The following is a 21,797-nucleotide window of genomic DNA, read 5'->3' as shown; positions in this document are numbered from 1 at the left end:
CATGAAACAAATTATAGTTAATAACAAACCTAACAATTCATGTATGTAAATTGCCTATTAATTTAATATTTATAAGTTCTCGAAAACTTGACTACAATTCAAACAATTTATATACACACAGAATAGATTATTGTTTAAGGTTAATAATCTTGACTCATATTTATCCTAAATTTAAAGTTATTCATTAAAAAAGAAGTCTGTGGACACATCCAATTTTTAGAGTAAAATATTGCTTACTCGTCTGATAGACGTGAACCATTCCAACGATGTCATAAATAAATGTAAAGAAAAAAAGAACAAATTGTTAAATATTGCTAATTCTATTAATTTCTTCTTAATGTAATGTTACTAATATAGCACTAGGGGGCTGTGCCTTCTTGCCGCTTCACAGCCAGCATTTAAGCATTTTTTTACAATGTCATAATATAGGGAGAACCAATATTCATTCATATTTTGATTCAGAGTTACAGAAAAATTTTGGGTGAGACCTCATTAGGTGTGACTTGATTATCCAAGTGTTTTAAGCCATTGCCCGTTCCAGTAGATCTATTAGGTCTTGAATTATTGTAGATTTTGCGTTTCCAGCATTTTTCTTACCATTTAATAATATAGGGAGGATTAAGTATTTTATGCTGCTGTTCTTACGAAGATTTTATCATGGTTTCTCCTGATGCATCCAAGCAAATGCTGGAGCAGTTCCTTTCATTTTATATCGGTCTAAATAATTTTTATTAAATAATAAAAACATTACAATACCAAAGAAAACAAAATGAAGCAAAATAATGACAAAAAATTCAACTAATGACTGTATAATAAATTGTATTGGGTACTATTAACAGTAAAATTATTTACATTAACATTTATTCTATAGTTATTTATTTTTATAAAATTAAAAAAAAAATCTTTTGTCTACAATAGTGTTTTTTTTTAACAAAACGTAAAAAAAATAATTATAGTAAATGTTAATGTAAACAACATACTGTTTATAATATACAATACAATTTAGCGTACTAATGTGTTTGCTAATTTGTTGCATTTTGCCAAGAAGTGCTTCATTCAAAATAAAAATGTGACATATTTAGTAAACAAACCAATGCACCGTGTTTCTATAAGGGATTTATCTATAAGGATTTATCTATAAGGGATTCTTGCTATAAGGGATAATTAAAGTCTCCTTATATGCTAAACTATTTTAAAGCAAATGAAATAACTTTTTTTGTTACAGAGAATTCTAACAACAGAATTTGTAAATGGAATTAAAATAAATGACAAAGATGAATTGTTGAAAAATGGATTTTCACTTGCTGATAATGATTTAAAATTATTTCGTACGTTTGCTGAACAAATATTTCATACTGGTTTTGTTCATGCTGATCCTCATGCAGGAAATGGTTAGTAATAATTTAATATACATATTTCAGATATGTTATGGGTAATTAGATTAAATAGCTGCAGTTTTATGAATGTGTGTGTGTGTGTGTATGTGTGTACACACGTGCATGTGTAAATAAACCACCTAGTATATTATCTTAATATTCCATACTAGGTGGTTTATTTAATAGAATTTACAATAGAAATGAAACTAGTAAATCTGTTAATTATCGTGTAACTGTTAAAATTACATGTAACTCCCTATCTAAATAATTACTTTGCTTAACCATAAACCTGAAGAATCTTGCAAAACTTTCTAATTAAACTGTATAACTGCAAATAACCACTTATTTTTTATAACATCTTTTAAAAAAGTTGTGTTAGAACACTGAAATTGTACTTTTAAGAAAAAAAGTTGAAAGAAATTGTACTTTTATATCTAATTTACCATAATTCCTAAAGATTTTCTTTACCTATAACAGTAGTCCCTAAAAAGAATAAGGTTTAATATGATTTTAACAAAAAATGTTTTCCGTGTAGTTATATGTAAGATGTAACTTTTGAAATGTCATAACAGATTCTGCAGCCTATATGATTAAAAACAATACCTGAGTGAAGCTAAGTTACTATAATAATCTTGTAAGTTGTAAGTTTATAATAATATTGCATCACAGTTGGATTCCTGTATTTAGATCAGTTATGTCCAACTCAAAATTGTTACCGGTATGTTACCAGGAATGTGATGTGAGCTGCGCGTCACATAGACAAGATGGATAAATGGTTGGCCACCTGTTATAAGTAAATTGTTTAACCTTCTCCCATCACAATGATCCATGCTTGATTAGCGCTCCGCGAAAATATGTTGGTATCTGATTGCCTCCCTTCATAGTCATAGCTGATGTTCTTTAAGAATTTTAAAGTAGTTAGGAGACAGAAAATAATTATTTGGTTTTTTTTTTAATGAATTGTATATTTTTACTTTTATGTTTTGCAGTTCTGGTTCGTAAAGATAAATATAATAAGGCACAGTTTATAATACTTGATCATGGTCTTTATGAAACTGTTCCTGCTAATGTACGTAAATCTTTATGTTCCCTTTGGAAGTCAATTATATTGAACAATCATTGCGATATGAAGAAGTATTCTTTAGAACTTGGAGTAGCCGGTAAGTATTCTTTTTTTATCATCTTCCTGCGTAATATACTTTAAATATTATTATATATAAAATGTATGAAGCATATTTATTAATTGAATTTTTTTAACAGTGAGAAATATTTTCTATACTTTTTTAATTCATAATTTTTTAATGTTTTAGTCAGGTTATTCTCTGATTGCCAAACATACAACTTCATATTAACAGTGAATGATTTTGATTGGTCAGTTTTGCTAGGCACTGGAAAATTTGTGACTGTCCTTTCTTAATAATTATTGAACTTAATAAGTGTAGAACTGTAAGCATACTTATTTAATATTTTGATGTAGGCTTTTTCTTAGTTCTCTTATTTTAATTCCATTACTTAGTAGTACATTTTTCTGTTCGTTTGTGATTGTTAGATTGCTAGTTGAAAATAAATTTGGGAAAAGTGTCCATATTCTTTACGTTTATTTAAAGTTATTGAAAGAATAATGTATCAAAACAATTTGAATATGTACTTTAGTATAGAATAATATCAGTAGATAATAAAACATGTAAGCCATGTTTTAGCATCACTAAGTCTATTACTTTCATAGCAGTGTTGTTCCTGCCGTAATAAAGTCATGCTGTTGAAAAAAACTTGATTTTTCTTTCTTAATTTTAACATGTTATTTCCCCCCCCCCCCCTTTATATGTTTCTTCTTATCTGCTTCTATGTAAAAAAAAAATATGTTTATAGGATTATTTAAAGTTTATTATAAAGTTTTATAAAGTTATTTAAGTATATAGAAGTACTTAAAGAATTGCTTATTTACTTAAGCTTGTGAAAACAAAGATTGGTGGAATCTGTTTAAGTGATTATATCGTGAATGAAATTTGTTACTATTTGTTAGTGGACCCTAATTCAGTCTGGTGGCAAAGTTTACTTCATGTAGATATTTTGGAGTGTTTTAATTGTTATTTTATTGAAAAATATTTGGTTTACTATTAAAGTACATTTTATATTTCAGATCAGTTTATTGTTGATCTTTATACATCCATTGCACTAGGATTGAAAGTTTGCCTTTTAAATTATATTGGTAGAATTGGGAATTAAAATTTGAACTAGGGAAAAAATGGATTTGTATAGGGATAATAAAAATTATAATTTCAGATTATGTGATAGTAATTGTGATGTAATATGTTGTTAATATTTTGAATAATTGCTGCAAATAGATGAGATTCAATGCAGTTTATCAATTTTTACTTTCCTGTCTAGATACCACTGCAGCTCAAGAAGGGAAAGTAGTGTAATCGGTTCGATGTGAGCATATGCGGTTTTCCCCAGAGCTTGACTTTTTAAGACCTAAGGAACCTAAAAAAAACTATCTGGAAATTTTCCAGATGTTAAACCAGATGTATGTACGTGTGTACAGTGTTGGCCTCTAAATCACTTTATATTTTACTGGCCCAGTTTTGATTAAACGTTGTCAGATTGCTTCTATATATGGGGCATTAATGACATTAAATTTTTAACTTAAAAAGTCAAGGGGATGAGGCTGTAGAGCAAGGTCACCCTCCGTATCTTGAGATTTTTCCTAATTAAGGTCATATATTTTTAGGTATATTTGTGTAATGATTAAAATATAACAATATTTGAAAAAAATTTTTTGAAAAATCACACTCATTCCAAAAAAAAGGCTCTAAACTTTGAAGCTTTGTTGTGATCGATCAGTATGATGGATGTTTCATTGTGGTTTCTTTTATTGTCATCTAATTACACATATAAATTAATCTTTACTAATTTGAGAGCCTCACACCTTACAAAGCAGCTGGACCCAACCAAAAGCCATGCATTTTTCTTCTTTCCCATTTTTATTGTTATCAAAACTGCTTTAAAAAAATATTTTTTATAAAATTGAATTTTGACTCCCGTTTTGGGGTTCGCACAAAAAGTAACAAACATAGTCGTGTGTGGTATCAGTTTATACATTTTCAAGAGCACTAAAAACAATTTTAATATTTAAAGTTGTTGAAATAGAAGCTTTTTTTCAATATGTCATTAATGTGTTAATTATATTTTGTTTATAGTAGTGGTGTGATGGGAAAGTCCTACAACTTTATTGTCAGTTTTTTCATTTATCCACGTACATACATTTTTAATATCACACTCATCTGAATGTCTGTTAATAAAAGCTACATTGTTTTGCCTTGCTTATACTCTGCCAGATAAAATTTAAACACAACTGACTGATGGATGTTCTGGAATTGTATGTGAACTCCATATACATGCTTGTGAACACTACACATACACATACATGTGCATTGTAGAGTTATTTGTGTTACATATTCTGTTTTTTTAAATTTATTGATTTTTCTAGAATGTGAAATGTTTTTCAAGTTATTTTTGACGAGGTATGCCAGTGTTTTTGAATTGTATGGATTGAAACTGTATAAATATCATGAAAACTTTATTACATATGGAATGTTGATATAAGTGGCTTTGTTTAAATGTGTATTTTGTTTTGTGCTTAGTTATTTTATCAGAACTTATCCTTTATGAAAGTAATTGTGAACGTAGCATTCACAACGTTCTCGCAAAATTCTTTTATCATGTAGTCTGCTTCTATCCATCTTAACATTTTTAGTGTTGTTTATATATTAACTTAAATGTGTATTCTGCTTCTGTTTCCTCGTTCATATATGTGAATGTAACTTTTTTTTTAAGGTGAGATTTTATTAATTATTTTTTTGTAAATTTGTTACAGATTTTTACTATTATTGATATTTATCTTATTTCAGATTAAATAAACATTTTTAGAGATTTATTTGTATAATTCTGCTTTTTTAGTAACTTTTTTTTTTGATAAAAATTTCTTTTTTACAATTTTTATTTATTAAATTGATATTTTTTTTTATAAGTATTATTGTCTTTATGGTTTCATTAAAAATATCTTTTGAACTTTTTAAATTAAATAGTATTTTTTTACTATATTAATTTTTGTTTGTGAAATAAAAAAGAAAAATTTCCACTGTTACAGGGAAATCATACACATTTTCAGTAATTGGGGAAATGGATGTTTTCCAGAATCTGATTACCGTCTGTTTTGCATTGCACTCGTTCAGCGATACATTCCTGATCCTAAACAGAAAGGCCCTGATGCATTCAAGCTGTTTTTCGCCAAAAGAGGTCCTGCTCGTGCTATGCAGGCACTTCCAAAAAAAGAAAAAGAAATGTTACATCAGAATATGGTGGATATTCATGAAAGGATGTTAGTGGTTTTCAGAGCAATACCAAGCAAACTAATGCTTGTAACTAGGTACTATTGAAATTTATTTGTTTTTAAAGCTCTATGTATACAACATTAATTTATAATATTTTTATTATACAAATTTTTAATTTAATATCCTATTATAATTAATTTTAACAGCCCTATTATATTTCGTAATGTAGCAAAAGACATATAATGATTATCATAGATTAGGTAGAATTTTGTTTCCTTTGTTCATCCTCATTTTTACAGTCTCCAGTCATTTATTCCTGTAGCTCTATTGTTTGTGATATTAACATACTGTAGTTATTGGGTTTGAATTTTTTTTAATGTTTCATTTCATTCATTTAATTTTCCTTAGTGTCAGATTAGCATGGATGGTCGGTTATTAAGTGCTTGTCCTCCTTTGTGGAAAATTATTAGTTTAAGGCCAGGCTGAATAAGCTCTATTTTAAAGCTAAATGGTTCCTTGATATTGCTCCCTCCTTGGTCACTATTCTGTTATATGGTTCTAATCTATAATACATCCTTGCCTGGTGTTCTGTGGATGTAATAACCTACAAGTATACTCATTAAAAGAAATTTGCCTGCAGCATTATATATCTGATGACTTGAGGATATCTAATGGATTAAGTCAGTCTAATTTTCCTAATTAATAAATGATGGTTCTTTATCTTTTATTGTAACATTAAAGAAGTACATGACTATTTATAGTTAATGTACTTCATGTATTATCAAACATAATTTTATACTCTCCACAAAAAAAGTATTTCTACTGGTTTTTGGGTTTAAAATAGTACCAGTTCACTGGGACAAAATTGATGAAAACCTGGATAAATCAGAGACTGTCAGAAGAACATTTTAACAATATGGAAGTAGAAAAAGTATATTAAAAACAGAAATGTTACGTAAGTTTGTTTAGTTATATAAATATTGAGTGTTGTAAATGCAGTACACAAATCCTTTATCTATAGTTGTAGTATTATGGGTTTAATTTATCCATGATTTACTATAGTTCTTAAGTAATGGGTAATGAAGTATTCAAAATGTTTGTTCTTGTAATGCCTAATATTATACTTATATGTAGGACAGGTTAGTGAAAAAGATCACTTGTGAATATGCAGACTATTGTAGACGTTCTTATCAATAGATGTAATTTGGGATAAAAATGTACAATTTGTTTCTGTATAGCATTTAAAAACTTTTTATTTGATTTAATGATATAAAGATATGATGTAATAACCATGGAAATCATGTTTTACAATGTGTGATCAAAACTACTTTCTTATTTTTGTAAACAGTGAAGTACAGTGAAATATTATGTACATATTTGTTTGCTTATTCATTTCCATTATTTCTACCATGTGTTGTTTGTATTTTTTCCATGACTGATTATTTTTTCAACTTGTTGATTAGGCACATGTTCTATTTCCAAATAAAAAGAAAAAAACAAGAGGCAGTGGATTTGTGCAAAGTTATTCTAAAAATTAGCTAGTCGTTCAGATAAATCTGTAGCAAGTTATATTGACTTTATTAATAAAGAATTATTTTATGTGGGCATTCATTATTGTTAAAAACATGTTAGGAATGATTATGGAAATGACAAGAATAGTGAACATTCTGGTAGTTCTACAATGAAAAAATTGAAGAAATGCAGGTTAATCAAAAGAACAGTATTATTAGGAGATAGCTTGTTGAAGTATTAAAAACATTGTTATAGACTTATAAAGTAGTTGTATCTTCCACTGCAATTACTGTATCTTACATTGAATTACTGAAAACTAATAACAATGTATAAGTCTCTGAAATGACCATAATAGTGCTGGCTGTTTCGAAAATGATTTTGTTGCAAGAAGTAAATGCATTGTGTGTCACCACATTGCGTATTAATTACCTAAAAATATCATCTAATCTACTTCTTCAGACACTAAATTAACTCCTTAAAGGTTCTTTTTTTTAATAGAAAACCTTGTTATTATGCCCGTAAATTTTCACCAAAACCTTTGTCATTATGCCCTTTTTTAAATATTTATGTTCTTTGTGTTTAATTAGAAGGAATTGATATATTTTAAGATCTTATTTAGATACTTTTACTATCTTAAATGTAAAAATTAAATATATGTACTACTTACTCAACATGATGATGAGGACTGAAGGTTTATTAAAATAGTTTATACAACACATTTTACTACTAACACATTAGATTAGATAACACTCAGAAGTTTCTTTATAAGTCTACCACTAATAATAAATAAAAGTTTATTTTTATAGTACACAAGATAATAATGAAAGTTAGGTTATAACAAACAATAACACTACTATTATTTTGTGTCGCAATCACTCCACTAATCCGAACACCAACAAGTAAAGAAGTGAAAATATATTAAATAGTTGTTCCAACATAAAAAAAAAAAACATAAATATACTTTTATTAAACATAAATTTTTCCCTTGGGTAAACTACTGATGTCAGTTGAACATAGCAACCGCATCAAGGAACTTCCATTTGGTCCGACAATGCGGTTCTTGCCACATTGACTCACCGTTTGTGAGTGGCCAATTTTCCCCATGACCGTTAAGTTCCAGGTTGGCCCAGTCTCTGGCCCCCTCCCAAGAGCAGGGCAGTCAATCATCAGATGTTCAGTTGACTGGACCTCCGTGCAGACGCACAACTTATCAGCTGCAAGGTGGAACCGAAACAGATATTGGTTTAAATTAACATGGTTGGTGAGCACCCGGGCACCCAATGCCCTTAAAAACAAGCTCGAGGCATACCATCCCCCTAGAGCCTGTATAAATTTATACAAGGATCTTCCCTTCGTTATGGTGTCCCAATCCAGCTGCTATGCTTCCATGAGGCTCTGCAGCCTCTTCCACAGGCGGGAGATGGGCAACTGAACAAAATTTAGATCCGGTGCATTGTGATCACCGTTCTGCTCTGGTACTGGCCTGGCTCGAAACCGTATCCCAAATACCTCAGCCTTCCAACCTCCACATGGCTACCTGAACATTCACCACTAAATCGATTGGGAGAGCCTTTCCCAATACAGTGGTAGCCTCGTAGGAGGTTGTTTTAAAAACACCAGTGCACACCATTAAGGCTGTGCACTGGGCACTCCTTAAATGTAAATAAACATAATCCTTAAACATAAATAAGTAATAAAAACAAGCTAAAAAATGAAATGGACACTTGCATCAATAAATGAACTTCAATAAATGAACTTTAATAAAAATGTAAACAAGTATCGTAGGCGCTAGGCATAGGCTGGAAACAGCTAAGAGCAATGATACAAAACAAACTTCATACATTAATGCTTCTCTATGCAACCACAACAAACTAGGGAACTAAGCGTACCCATGCTCATTGAAATAACTTGTCTAAAAACAGAATAAAACTGGACAATATGCGAAAATGAATATTTCATCAAAGGCACTTTTTAACAAAAAAGGTGATGACGAAATACTTCATCAAGGGCAATTTTATCAATGTAACTGATGACCAGCAAGAGGTTAACTGATAACTAATATATAACTGATATGTTTAAAAAAATGTTACAATCTGGATTGTACTTTATGTCAGCATTACATCTGTTTTATTAGAACCCTCTAACATTCTTATATTTTACACTCGGTGATTAAAATTGAAATATGAAATAAACACTTTCTATATTTGTAAAAAATTCATTTTTTAAGTGGAGATGGTTTTAGAGGAAAGTTTGTAAGTATTATTGATCTATGTGTGCACAATGAGATGATATAACATAAATCAGTAATTTAACCCAGATAATTCCAAACAATATCAGCAGCATGAATGATGTGTTGTTAGTCATTTACGTCAACATCAACAAGAAGGGAAGGGACAGAAACTTTGAGTTATATAAATCCCCATAAAAATTTATCAATCTCATTAAATCCCAACGTTTCAACACCGTATTTTCATCATTTGCACAGTTAATCCAAACAGATGATTTTGAATCTCTATTTGCACAACTAATACTTCTATTTTCCAGTGTAGTGGAGCTCCATCTTATACAAGATTGAAGTTTTCAGTGTCTCTTCAAGTTGAGGCATTAGTTGTTCACTTAACATGTTGATAAATTCCTTTAGTTATTATGTTTATGACAGAAAAAAAAATTCTTAACACCTTTTCAAAGGAAATAGCACAATACACGTTCACTTTAGACAGTTTGCATAAAGTTGCAATGTTGCTCTAGGGTTCTCTGTTCTCCATAGTGATGAAAGAAACAATCTTCTTTGTCAAATTTTCTGCATGTCCATACAGAAACCTTTTCTTAAGCCTTTATTGTCATCATTTAAACTTTGTGCTGACTGTAGTGTATAAGACGTGAATAAATGTACACTTATTAATAACATATCCACACAGTCAGTTATGGAATTTGTAATTCTTAATTTGCTCAATTAGTTTTTTTAGTTTTCTTGGACTATCGGTATACAGTGCAAACATAAGTAGGTCTTTTTATACAGATATCCTGAGTTTCCTAATTGCTTTATCTAGTCATAGATAAATTATTGGCATACCATACTTCATACTGTACAATAGTAACAGAGTTTGTTTTGGCTAATTTGAGAACAAAAAGCTTTCTCCATGCGAGTAGTGACCATTTTGCGGGGCTTGATGTGTGGCACAATAATCAGTGTTGATATAAATTACAGCAATTTTACTAGCTTAAAAACATCTACTATAAAATCAATTGGTTTACTGTCTTTGCATGTAAAAGTTTAACATTTTTTTTATAAATCATCAAAAGTGTCTACTTGATTTTTGATCATCCTGATATAGCTTGTATTGTAATTAGCTTGTTATCTTTGCATCTTTTCACTTAATGTCATCCACCTCATGTTAAGTACTTTTACACTATGCCCAAAACCATAATAATATTAAAATGTTTTTGAGTGCCTATTATAGTGTCATTTTGTATTACAAGCACTTTTAGAAAAAGGGTAAAACTAATAAAAGCTTAATCATTATAAAAAAATTGCAATATTTAATTAGTTTTATAATCCTTATAAAAGATTAAATAACTTCAGTGATTTCTTTAGTGGAACATAACTTAATGCCTCCTAGAAATTATGTTAAGTGTTGGAAATACATGTTAGTCAGAAGTGTGGTGTCCTTGCTATAGGATTAAGGGGAGAGAAGAGTTCAGTGAAGACTTTGAATTGTTAGAAGAAATAGATAGAATGTTAGTTTTTTATAATGCTTGTTTCAGATGGATGTTTTAACTAGGCCATTCAGTAAATTGGATTATACTCTGCATCTATAGTCTGTTCTGTAAAGAAATTAATGTGTAAAACACCACTTTATATCTTTATTTATTTATTTTTTGCGATATGTCACCATTTTCATATGCCCTGGTTTCTGGAGTTAAATTATGTACCTTGATTTCACAAGTAGTGACAATAAATTGCAAAAACACATTACCATCTTTTTCATAATGTGTCAATAGTGAATAAACCATTTGTAAATATATCTGGTTTTGCGATAATTCATTATTATTGGAATGACATTTTTGAAATCTAACATGCACAAAAAATGACGGAACCTTATGGGAAAATGAGTAAGTTATAGTAGTTGTTAAAAGTGTGGCCTCCATTATGTGATTCACATAATTGTATGTGATATTGCATGTTCTTAAACAGATGTTGTAATGTTTGTTGAGGAATTGCAGGAATATATCGTTTGAGTTTGCTCTGCAGTTAGGGAACGCATGAGGATGAATTTTGTAAGCGGTATCCTTAAGGTATCCCCACAAGAAAAAGTCAGAGGGGATAAATCAGAAGACCTAGGTGGCCACAACCCCTTCAAAATTACTTGTCAATGGAAACACTGATCCTAGAAAGTTATGGTGTTGTTGGCTGTATGAGTTGTAGCATTGTCCTACTGAAACATGTACTCTAGCCAGTCTGCAGGTATAGTATTTAAAAATTGTTGCAACATCTGTATGTAGTGTCCCACTGTTCACTGTGCCATGAAAGTGTGTTATAAAGATTTGCCTATATGAAAGTGCATACCAAACAGCCACTTTTTGTTTGTTCAGAGGAGACTCATGCAGCTGATATAGATTTTCCATACACTAAATGCATGAATTTTCAAATGTGTGAAAACCGATCAAATTCTTCCTCATCTGTGTTACATGAACCGCTGAGAGAAAGCTACATGTTTTCCAGTGTCTGCAAGTAACAATTCTTGAACAACACAAATTCTGTATGGATACATCTTTAAATGCTTGCGAAATGTTGTGTGGGTACTACTGATAGAGAGAATAGCTAGATAGGCGTTGTACAGATTTTTTGGGACTAACAGAATATGCAGCTTGCATGTCGATCAACGTTTCTGGTGTTAGCACTTTTGGTCAACCACCTTTGACTGTATCTGCCACATTCCGTGCTTCTTGGAACTTGTTATACGCTGCTTGATGGACTTGTATGGTGCATTCACACTATACTTTTCTGTAAAGGCATTCTGGGTCTGGGCATAACGGGACATCTAATGTATTGGAAGAGAATGAATATTCTCTGCTGCATTGTGTAATTCATTTTTCCTCGATTAAACCTTCAATAAAAGAAGGAAACATTCTTCCATAAGGTTGCATCATTTTTTGAACACTGTATATTTAATAATTTAATAATAATGTGTTGTATACTTATTAATAATCCCATGCCTGTCAAATGAATCAACCAACACTGCATGCTGATTACAACAATTTAATATATATTTTCTAGGATATAGATAGTGTATAAAATTTCAGCATTTGTTTCATTTTCTGCATAATTTAAATATGAATTTTCCTCATAATATTAATTGATGAAAATGTTATGCAATTAGTGAAGTTAGAGGAAGGCTTTACTAACTGCCGCTTGTTGTACTTTCTTATCAAACACTGGTAATTGTAATTGTGTATTAACATCCATCAAAGATGATATGTATAAAAATTCTTAGAAGGTGAAAGAAAAAAGAATTTTGCTATTATTGTGAAAGTATGATTTTCATTATCCTGCATGTATATTATTAGTTGAAAGTTTAAATTGTAAATGATATTTGATATTAATGTAGTAGGCAATCTGCTGCTGTAGTTAGTTGCATAGTACTTAGATGGCGCTCCTGAAACACTAAATTGAAATAAGAAAATAAATAAATTAGAATTATAAATGTAATCTAACCAAACTTTATGGTTTTATTTATTTATTTTCTTCTTTCAATATAGCGTGAGAGGCACCATCTAAGAACTAACTGAACTGGTAGATTGCCTATTACATTAATACCTGATATTTTAAAATCACCATTAATTTGAAAAATTGTAAGTTTGTGAACATATACTTCTTTTATAAAATGTGAATTGTGTTCTGTATGATGTGTGATATGGTATGCAGACTATCAGATGATGGCTGAGCTTTTAACTCAGAGTCCATTGAGGAGTAATTGTTGGCAACTAAACGTCAAGTTAACACGTGAAGAGCTTATGTACTTGTCAAAAGCAGCTGAAAATCATTTCGATCATGTTACGTCTGTACTTAAGAGAATGCCCACTTATCTTATTTTTGTGATTCGGTATGTAAAAATACGCTCAAGTTAATTTCAAGAATGCATCGTGGCTAAATAATTTCTTCAAGTATGGTTTATTGGTGGTTGTCTTCTCAATGTTTTTAATGTATTTATGGCCTTTCTACATTTTTAATTAATCTACTGTCATGGTTGGTGCTCTGTGATTTTAATTATTTCTGTATATATTGTACAGTCTTATTAATTAATTATTTATTTGAATGTACATGATTCAATTGAAATTGATTAGTTAAAATGATTAAGTGATTTTATTTAGAAATGAACCTATTAAAGGTAATGTACTACCCAAGTGGTAGATAAAGTAATATCTACCATAGGTGTTTATCAATATTTACTGAATAATGTTAGGTTAAAATTAGGTTAATTATGTGTAAAATTTCAGCATTTGTTTCATTTTCTGCATAATTTAAATCTGAATTTTCCTCATAATATTATTTGATGAAAATATGTAAAATACATAATGTAGAATATATGTAGAATTATATTATAGAATTATATTGTAGAATTATATTATATTATATATAATTATATATGTAGAATATATGTAGAATTATATTATAGAATTATATTGTAGAATTATGTAGAATACATAATGATAATTGTGTTAAAGCTCTTTTATCATAAAGATATTATTCAAATCATCAAGACTTACAGTGATGATTACACATTACAATGTACAATAAATCTGTTTTTATTGTACGACTGTTTTAATATAGTAATTATTTATTATTGTTTAAAGTTTTTGTTATGCATTGATCAGTTTTGTTATACCTAAAAAATTAATTTCAAGTTAGATTCCATTTACATTGTATTAACTATGTTACCGGTATAAATGTGGGAAAATTTTAACTTTTCACTAATAAATTATTATTTTTCACCATGTTGTAGAGTGGAATTCACTAAAAGGTTTGACTGACAATAGATGTTTTGTTTATGGTGTAAATAGAAGCCGTATTTACATAAGTAATTTTTTAAGAAATTATAATAAACTGATCACCTTAATGGTCTTCATTTTGTTGTTCTTTCCAGTTTCCTTTTTATATCTTTAAGTTTATTATATTTAGAGCATATTAACTTATTTATTGAATAGGAATAAAAATATTCAGTAGATTGTTTATATTCACTGATTTGATTATAATACTAGATTACAACAAAATAATCACAATCCTTAACAAAAACCAACTATTAATACTACTTGTTTGGATCACCTTAACATCCGTTAAAAAAAAAACCATATGTTAAAGGTTTTAACATATCCAAGTGAAATTCATTAAGTACAGACTAAATTACTATAATCGTTACGTTTAATCTGTCTTAATCATTAGCCTGTATAGATCATCATTTTGTTTCTTGTTAATTTACTCTTCCTATTTTTTGTACATGTAATTTATTGACATCTTTCTTAATTACATATTTTTGTAATATCTTGTTATTATTTTCACATTTTTCTCTATGTTATTTTTTCACAAATATTTTTCACTATTCATCAGTGTTCTGATGAATATCGTAATAAATTTAAATTCAACCTAAAGAACGATTTCAAAACAAAAGATAACAAACTCAAAGACGCAACCGTAAAACATTTATTTATTTAAATACGTAAACAGTTTACATTTAGATTTATTAAAAGTTTTTTAGATAACGTTAAGATTTATGTTTATCCCGAAAAAAACCGATTAACAGTAAATGTATATAAGAATTTTAGCGTCATTAGAAAAGGTAATGGAAGTTACGAGTAAAGGAAAAAGTATTTTGAGTGGCTATTTCTTATACGGCTATGCTGTTTTCTAAACCGCCTCGTGTCATGTCGCTTACAACCGTTCGGATAAAGGAAGTTTAACCCAAAACAAATGCGTACGTGCGATTTTACTTGCTGAAGTCAAATAAGAACTGTGCGATAAATTTTTGGAACTAATAATTTTTGATAGATTTACGTAAACGAAATACGTTTTCAGTTTTTTTAATTTTAATATTATTTTTTATTTCCGGCGTAAATGGTCATTAAAAAAAAAATAAACTTCCACTTTAATAGAATTAACGGGACGATTTTGATAGCTTTACGACTAACTTAAAAATCTAGCGATTTGCTAGATTATGTTTTTACTTATATATTATTTTTTTAAAAAGAAAAACTTAATAAATTTATTTATTTATTTATAAACAATTTTTTGTTTTTTTAAGTTGGGGATTCCATTCGGAATTTTAACGATTCAGGAACGAACGAAGTTCCCGTTTAAAAATTTTCAAAATATTTTCTATTAAGATAACAAACAGTATTAGAAAACAGATATAAATAGGGAGGCTGATCTCCCTACGAATATTGATAGTTAAAATTTACATTTAATTTCAATTAGAGTTAAGATATGACGATCCGTCATATAAGGTTTATATCAAATAAACCTTTGATCTCTCACATCCCGCATTTTGAAATACAAATTAATATTGTGTAATAGTTTCTGTACATTTCTAGCAAGAGTATTTCTCAGTTTTAAGATCTACCGAATTTAAACAAGAAACCCTGGATTTAAAAAAAGCGATATTACACTTTACTATTTTAGCTCTTGGATCGTTTATTTTAAATACGACAGTTATATTACGTAACGGATTTTTCATGTCATACGATTTGAGATGAGTGTCGATTTTCTAATCGTACAAACTTTGCCGATGCGTGCTGTGAAATCGCTTAACGTGTATTTATCGTTTACGATCGATTTTGTTCTACGAAAAAATAATCGGGTGAAAATGATTACCGGAATGTAACCGTATTTTTTTCTAACGTTGTTATTCCCCGATTATTATGGTAATTGTCGAACAGGTTTTTATCCGCGAGAGGAATAATTAAGTAATAGTATATGAAGTAGAAGAGAGAAACTGTGAAGAACCTATAGTTAAGGCTACAAACCGCATTATAATGACGTTTGATGCAGCGCTGTCTGGGCGGCGGTGGCTTCCATTCCGTCGGTAAGGGAGGGGTACGATTGAAAGAATGACTACTCCGTTTTAAGTTAGTGCTGCACGTGTTGTCGTGACTTTAATGTTCGGATGTTCCTTTGTAAAATTTATTAGTGCGTGTATAGTGAAACGAATAGTCGCTTGCGATTATTTAATTGAAACCGATTAATATTTGTTATTGAATAAGATAAATCAGGTATGACGATTTACAATTTATTACATTTTTTTTAAGTACGCGTTGCTATTCATTTATTATCTCATTTCATGGACGCATCGTTGTGTTACGTCATATTGTAATTCCCCGATCGACTTAAAGAAGAGGAGTAATAATTTAGCGAGGATAACCCCTCGATCCGAGCAGCATTACAGAATACACGATAAAATAAAAATAGACGTTCCGCGTCCATCAATTACTAAATATTACTACGAGATATGAATTTGTAGCGTATGAAAAATGCCAAACATAACCGGGATTCGAACTCTGTACTTACCGCGCAAAACTTAGATACCGTTCTTTTTCGCGTAAAGAACGCTTCATTATTTTCATACGAAACGAAATTTCTTTAAATGTCATCGAACCGTCTATTCTGTTTAATAATTAATATTAAAGTGAATCGAAAAACTAGAGGCGACGCGAGCTATGTTGATGTTCGCTGCCGCGACAGCGACAGCCGCAATTAGAATCGTTCTGCTATCCTTTTAGCAAAACGTTTGCTTCGTTACCTGACAGCGAACGGGTCTACGTAAGATGTATTGCGGTGTTAGTATTGGATCGTAGAACACAATTTTTTGAAATTTTAATCGCCTCGGTTTATATGTAATAAAATTACGATAGATTGTAAATTATGCTCTTGTATATCAGACGATTACGACGTTAGTTAATTTATAATTTAGCGTTTCTCTGCCGAGTTAATTATAATGCTTGTTGAGAGAATAGGCCTACATTTTTATAACTTTTAAAAATATACCGTAGCGTTTCTTTTTACGGCAAAATACTTGATCTTTTATAAAGTATAAACAATAGAACTAGAAAATATCTAAAGTTAATCCGTAATACCGTCCGGTAACGTAAAATAATACGTTGTATTTACAAGAAAGCGATTTGCTTCTGCCCGTGAAAACTAAATTGAATGTTTTCGGTTTGGATAACATGCACCCCGTACTAGCCGTCGTAGTCCAAGCTTTAAGATTCATTGTGGCAACTGGACCTCGATTTTATTTTAAAATAATTTTTCAACCTAAATATAAATATTCCTTTTTTTAAATTTTTTATCCCGACTTGTTAATTAACATAACAAAAGAGCATTTAATTTTAATTTCAATTAAAAATAAACTTTTGTAATTTATATTTTTTATTTCCTCAATCAAGAGGTATCTTGTTCGTATACTCTCCCCGACAATTAACAAAACGCAATCGTTATGTACTACTAGCTTTTATTTGACAAGTTCGTAGCTAGAATATCAAGGTTACCGCAATTAGAGTTGATTGCCTTTGCTAGTTTATCTGACGTAACCGACGGTTTTTTTAAAAGAGGATTGTTCAAGTCATTAATACGTTCTAGTGATTTTATATTTCCATTATATCTGCCGTAGAAGATAGATTAATAATTAAAAACTTGAAGAAAAATATTTTTGCAACGGACGTGTAACTTCAAAGCTTTATTTTGACATCTTTTTATTTCGATCGATTATTATGTTACACGCTTTGTTCTAACTGCTACTTTTCAAAAATTCTAAAGTTGTAGAATATTTTAGCATTTTTAAAACTTATCAAGACCTAAATTACTATTTTTTTTCTATATTTACTTTCGCCGGTTAAGTTATACCGTATAGCATTTTACAGTATAATATTCGTACGTACTCGTATATAAGCTATTAAAGTTAAGGGCTTATTAATAATTTTTCTTCTAAGCAATAGTTCGTCAAGGGGGGTTCCTAAGCCTTCGATAGTGAGAGCTACTTAACTTAAGCTTGCATCACGGGAAAGTTATGCGACTCTATGTCGGTTTATAAAATGAATATTCAATTCTTTTGAATATTCTTTATCGTTTTTAGAATATTCTTTTGAATCGAGAAATCACTTCTTTTTATACAGTCATAAAAAAGCGAATTAAGATTTAAACATTTTAATTAAAATTAATTAAATTTTAATTAAAATTTTGAATTAAAATTTTAACGTATAAATTGAAAAAAATATAATCAAAAATTAAATTACATCGAACATATTTAAATTAAAAATTTATATGAAGTTATTGTTTTCCAAGGTTTGTTTAAGAAAATCGAATGAACTAAATAATAAGGTGAAATTTAGAAACGCAAATCGCATTAAAATTATTAGCTCTTTGTTATATCTTGTAAAACAAGACTTGGTCGCGCACACGATTCGCGTAGATTTTATTTATGTATTTACATACAATGTTGAAATAGAGAGAATATTTTAGTAAATTTTATCTGCTAGTATAAAATTAGACAAATAATTACCACTGTTACGATGTTAGTTTTCTTGGAAACTAATTATACACGGAATTAACCAAAAGTAGGGGGAAAATCAAACGTATCATTTATTTTGAGATTACACGTACAATTACATTTACTAAACGATTAAAGTTTGATAAACGGTTACTACATTTACGATTAAATTTTATTCTACACGCTAATACAATACAATATAAAATTGTATTATTGAAATAAAAATATGTATTACTGTGTTGAAAATTTTATCGACGCAGGTGAAATCGCCGTTAATCCTATTTTAAACAGCTTTAAAGTCTAAATTTCACGCTTCGACATGCATTTGTACGTTTTTATTTCTTAAAATGCATCTCCGATGTGATTTTCAAATCGGCGACACTTTGTGGGTTTTCAACTGTAAACTTTGTCCTCGATTACTCCCCTAAAGAAAACCTCCATCGAGGTAAAGCCAGGCGAATATGGTGGGCGATCGATCGACCCTCTTCGGCTAATCCATTTTTCATAAAACTTTTTATCTGGATACTTACAGACCGCTCTTGAATAATTTGGAAGAGCCCCATCTTATTGGAAATAAAAGTCGTGTGATTTGGGCTGTTACAACTGTAGAACGACTTGATTCGTTAGAATTTCCAGATACTATAGTGACGCCTGTCACTGTGCTAAAATAAAAATGGTCCTAAAGCACCAGAACTTGGGGTGAAATGCCACCCCAAACAGTGACAACACGGCGGTTTAGTTGTCGCTCTAATATTAAATGCACGTCTTTTCGTTTTAAACATAATAATGTCTATTAATATGACCGGATAATTTGAAAGAAGCTTCACAATGTTATTAAAAATTATTCGATTTTCTGCAATTTCTTTCTTTAAAAAGATATAATTTCGTTTAAAGAAATAGATTTAAATAAATTTAGTTAAAATAATTTAATATAATACAGGACAAACGCCATATTTATAATGAACTCTCAATTGTTATAGTATAACCTACGCCAACCTTATTCCACCTACTTTTGATTCATCTGTGCTCACACGTAAAAAAATACATGTATTATTTAAATGTTCAGATGTTAACTAAAATATCGATTGAAAAAAACCGTAGAAGAAACGAAATGCTTTCTCATCATTTCATTGACGATTAGCGATTCCGAGTAGAGAAAGTTTGTCTTATCTGAAACAGTCGACCGCCGCCTGATTTCTCGTCTGTCGTTATTAATTAATTAACTTCAATTCATCCCTTGCTGTAGTTAAAATACGAACACATTTCTATAAAAAAATGTGACATGTGGACATTCCCATGACTTCCTTGTACGCCTGTTAAATTACATATTCACACTTTTTTTGAAGTTGAAAAGTACGTAACATTTTATATCATTAGTAACTTCTGATATTTTTTATTGTTTTTTTTATTTTTTTATTGTTATTATTGAATTATTATTTATTGTAAAACTTTTTTTAAAATCAGAGGTTATTATATTTTAATTTAAAAAAAAATAATAAAAATATGTTAAAAAAAAGGAGATGAAATTGTATTTGAACGGTTTAACTACCTTCCCCAAATATTTTATTAATTGAAATTTTATTTGACAATAACTCTGGGACCGATGAAAATAAGTACCGCTTACGATATATCGTTAAAAATCTTATTACTGCAGTTAAGAAAAGGTCCAAAATATAAATTTTTGAATTTTGGGCTTTTTTGAACGCTTTTGATCCAGTCTATTGCAATCAAAAGGGGTACATACGTACATATATACGTACGTACGTACAGACGTCACGCTGAAACTAGTCAAGATGGGTTCAGGGATGGTCAAAATGATATTTTCTTTGAAATCTGAAAACCGATATTTTTCGCAATCGCAATACTTCCTTTACTTCGTACGCGAAAGTAAAAATAACGCAAACAATCCTAATTTAGATAAAAAGTAATATTTTTTATTTTTATTAGGAAAAAGGCAATTTGCATACGCAATCCTCCGATCGATCCCCAGAAAAGTGGGAGGAGTAATGGCACTAATTATGTCAATTATAATTATTATATCAATACCGTTCTCCATAAAAAGAAAATCGCAAACAAGATTGTTTTACCCGATTAATAAAATAATATTTTGAACTTTAGTAAATACCTTTATTTTACTAACATGAATCGGAGCACGGCCGATTACAGAACCGTACATTAACAGGGCAAATCTTAACAACAATTTACTTCCTGTTCTTCAGTATAAACCCACTAATATCAAATTTCGAGATAAAATATAAGTTAATAAGCTTTAAGCGATATAACTTGAAATTATATTAAAATATAATATACTATTAACTTTCAAAATACCTTAAAATAATGAAAAACAAAAACACCCTAAAAATAATATATAAATTAAAGTAACAGGTAAATAACTCCTTCAACATAAATATATTATCTTATCGTAACGGTACCGAGGGAAGGACCCTCGAACTCAAAGAAAAAAAAAAGAAAAAAATAACCCTAAAAAAAATTTATACAATCACTACCAAAAAAAATTAAACAAAATCTAAAAGATCTGTATTCAACATTGAATCTAGAAACTAATTCCGACTCCCCCTCGGAGAAGTCAAATGGAGAGGGATTACTCTCAGCCAAAATCAAGAAAGAAAAATCAAATATCCAACTGAAAAAAATAAATTAAAAGACTCACCGTATAAAATAAAACAAAAATAATTTAAAAAAAAAACAACCTCATAAGAAATTCTCCGTATACAACCTAATAAAGAATTAAATGAATTAGAAGGTCAACCACCGATCATAATAAAATAAACACCTAACCCAGAACGAGAGAAAAAAAAACAATAAATAAACCCGATGCAATTAAAGTAAAAGGAAACAATAAATCAAAATAACAAAGAAACAGATAAACTTAAAATAGCAACAAAAATAATAAATCAAATAACTACCAAAAACGAGAAAATAAAACTCCCTTCTAAACAACTTTAAAGCATCACTAAAAGGTTGTAATAAACCAACCCTATTGGGACCCTTGCGAAACCGAATAAATCCTAAAACCT

The 21,797-nt window shown here is 29.5% G+C and overlaps 2 protein-coding genes across 4 annotated transcripts in view; both read left to right on the top strand.

The window, feature by feature from the left end:
- Positions 1-13,792, top strand: part of LOC142325620 (putative aarF domain-containing protein kinase 5) — a 54,892-nt gene extending 41,100 nt beyond the window's left edge. Inside the window, exons 4-6 of one of the 3 annotated variants that reach the window (XM_075367607.1) lie at positions 1,226-1,391; positions 2,366-2,536; positions 13,149-13,792. In XM_075367607.1, coding sequence (XP_075223722.1) covers positions 1,226-1,391; positions 2,366-2,536; positions 13,149-13,351 — 540 coding nt within the window. In that variant the 3' untranslated portion in view covers positions 13,352-13,792. Of the gene's footprint in view, positions 1-1,225; positions 1,392-2,365; positions 2,537-5,526; positions 6,310-6,554; positions 6,864-13,148 lie in introns of those variants that run through there. The other 2 variants (XM_075367608.1, XM_075367606.1) reach the window with 2 other exon arrangements.
- Positions 13,793-16,291: 2,499 nt separating this feature from the next.
- The window catches only part of LOC142325619 (UDP-glycosyltransferase UGT5-like), a 56,048-nt gene continuing 50,542 nt past the window's right edge, over positions 16,292-21,797 (top strand). Inside the window, exon 1 of the mRNA XM_075367605.1 lies at positions 16,292-16,486. The gene's annotated coding sequence lies outside the window, so the exon portion shown is untranslated. The remainder of the gene's footprint in view (positions 16,487-21,797) is intronic.

The sequence above is a fragment of the Lycorma delicatula genome, chromosome 5 (assembly GCF_047948215.1).
Source record: "Lycorma delicatula isolate Av1 chromosome 5, ASM4794821v1, whole genome shotgun sequence".
NCBI lineage: Eukaryota > Metazoa > Arthropoda > Insecta > Hemiptera > Fulgoridae > Lycorma > Lycorma delicatula.
Note: the sequence above shows the minus strand (reverse complement) of the source record. Positions and strands in the feature narration are given on the sequence as shown.